Genomic DNA, 1,334 nt, shown 5'->3' with positions numbered 1-1,334 from the left:
TGTGGTGGCACAGACCTGTAATCTCAGCTACTCAGGAGGCTGAGGCATGAACATTGCTTAAACCTGGGAGGCAGAGGTTGCAGTGAGCCGAGATCATGCCACTGCACTCCAGCCCGAGTGACAGAGTGCGACTCTGTCTCAAAAAAAAACAAAAACCCTCCCCGAAAGAACCCTTCAAAAAGGACCCCTAAAGCAGCCAACAATGAGGACGTGTTGAGATTGGGGTGGGGTAGGAGTTGGCCAGGCAGTGGTTCTGGGGTGAGACTGTCCAGGCACCAGGCAGAGCAGTCAGTGGAGAGGCTTATGGATCAGGCCCTGCCACACCCTGCACGTGGCACCAGGGCAAGGCCATGTCACCGACCCGGGTTAGAGTCTGCAGTCCGTTGGGCAGCTCTCCCTTCCTGCCTCGTAAGGTTTCCTACGTGCATCTGAACCAGCTGCCTCCCATCCTCAGCCGGCTGGGTGCAGTTGGCTTCTTCGGAAGCATGAAGGCTCACTTGGTGTCTGTCTCTCGGCAGGTCAGGAACATCCGCAAGGTCCTCAGGAAGATCGAAAAGCCCTTTGGCCTCTACCCCAACTTCCTCAGCCCAGTGAGTGGGAACTGGGTGCAACGTGAGTACAGAGACGCCACTGCCCCTCATTCAGCAAGTTCCTGCCCAGGCTTCCTAGGAAGACCCTGCCAGGCCCCTGGGCTGAGTGAGGATGTGTTTGTCAGAGCCGTGCAGCCAGCAAGGCATTCTCTCAGTGCTCCTGGACACCACCTGCCTTCCCACACATCCTGGGGGCTTGCCTGTGGTTGTCTGCTGCTGTGGTGCCCGGTGTGATGGCTGCTGTTTACTGAAGGCCTGCCCTGTGTTTTCCACATCCTACCTACCTTATCTGGTGCATTTTACCCCAGGCTCTCGGGAGGGTCCCAAGTGGAGTCATCCATCCTAGAAGTGGCTCCAAGAGAGGCCAGGCATCCTTTCCCAGCCCCTTTGATCAGGTTCCCCACTTCCAACTTCAATTTGTTTTGTTTTGTTTTGTTTTTGAGACAGAGCCTCGCCCTGTCGCCCAGACCGGAGTGCAGTGGCGGGATCTCGGCTCACTGCAACCTCTGCCTCCCAGGTTCAGTGATTCTCCTGACTCAGCCTCCCGAGTAGCTGGGACTACAGCCATGTGCCAGCATGTCTGGCTACTTTTTTGTATTTTTAATAGAGACAGGGTTTCACCACATTGGCCAGGCTGGTCTTGAACTCCTGACCTCAAATGATCCACTTGCCTCGGCCTCCCAAAGTACTGGGATTACAGGCATGAGCCACCACACCTGGCCCTAACTTTAATCAAAAAACAAA

At 55.5% G+C, this 1,334-nt stretch overlaps 1 protein-coding gene across 2 annotated transcripts in view; it reads left to right on the top strand.

Moving 5' to 3' along the window:
* MAN1C1 (mannosidase, alpha, class 1C, member 1) overlaps positions 1-1,334 on the top strand; it is a 187,260-nt gene that overhangs the window by 160,477 nt on the left and 25,449 nt on the right. For both annotated transcript variants that reach the window (XM_011955624.1, XM_011955623.1), the window contains exon 7: positions 519-612. In XM_011955624.1, coding sequence (XP_011811014.1) covers positions 519-612 — 94 coding nt within the window. The remainder of the gene's footprint in view (positions 1-518; positions 613-1,334) is intronic.

The sequence above is a fragment of the Colobus angolensis genome, unplaced genomic scaffold (genome assembly GCF_000951035.1).
Source record: "Colobus angolensis palliatus isolate OR3802 unplaced genomic scaffold, Cang.pa_1.0 Scaffold4, whole genome shotgun sequence".
Lineage (NCBI taxonomy): Eukaryota > Metazoa > Chordata > Mammalia > Primates > Cercopithecidae > Colobus > Colobus angolensis.
The sequence above is the reverse complement of the archived record's forward strand: the minus strand, read 5'-3'. Positions and strand labels throughout refer to the sequence as shown.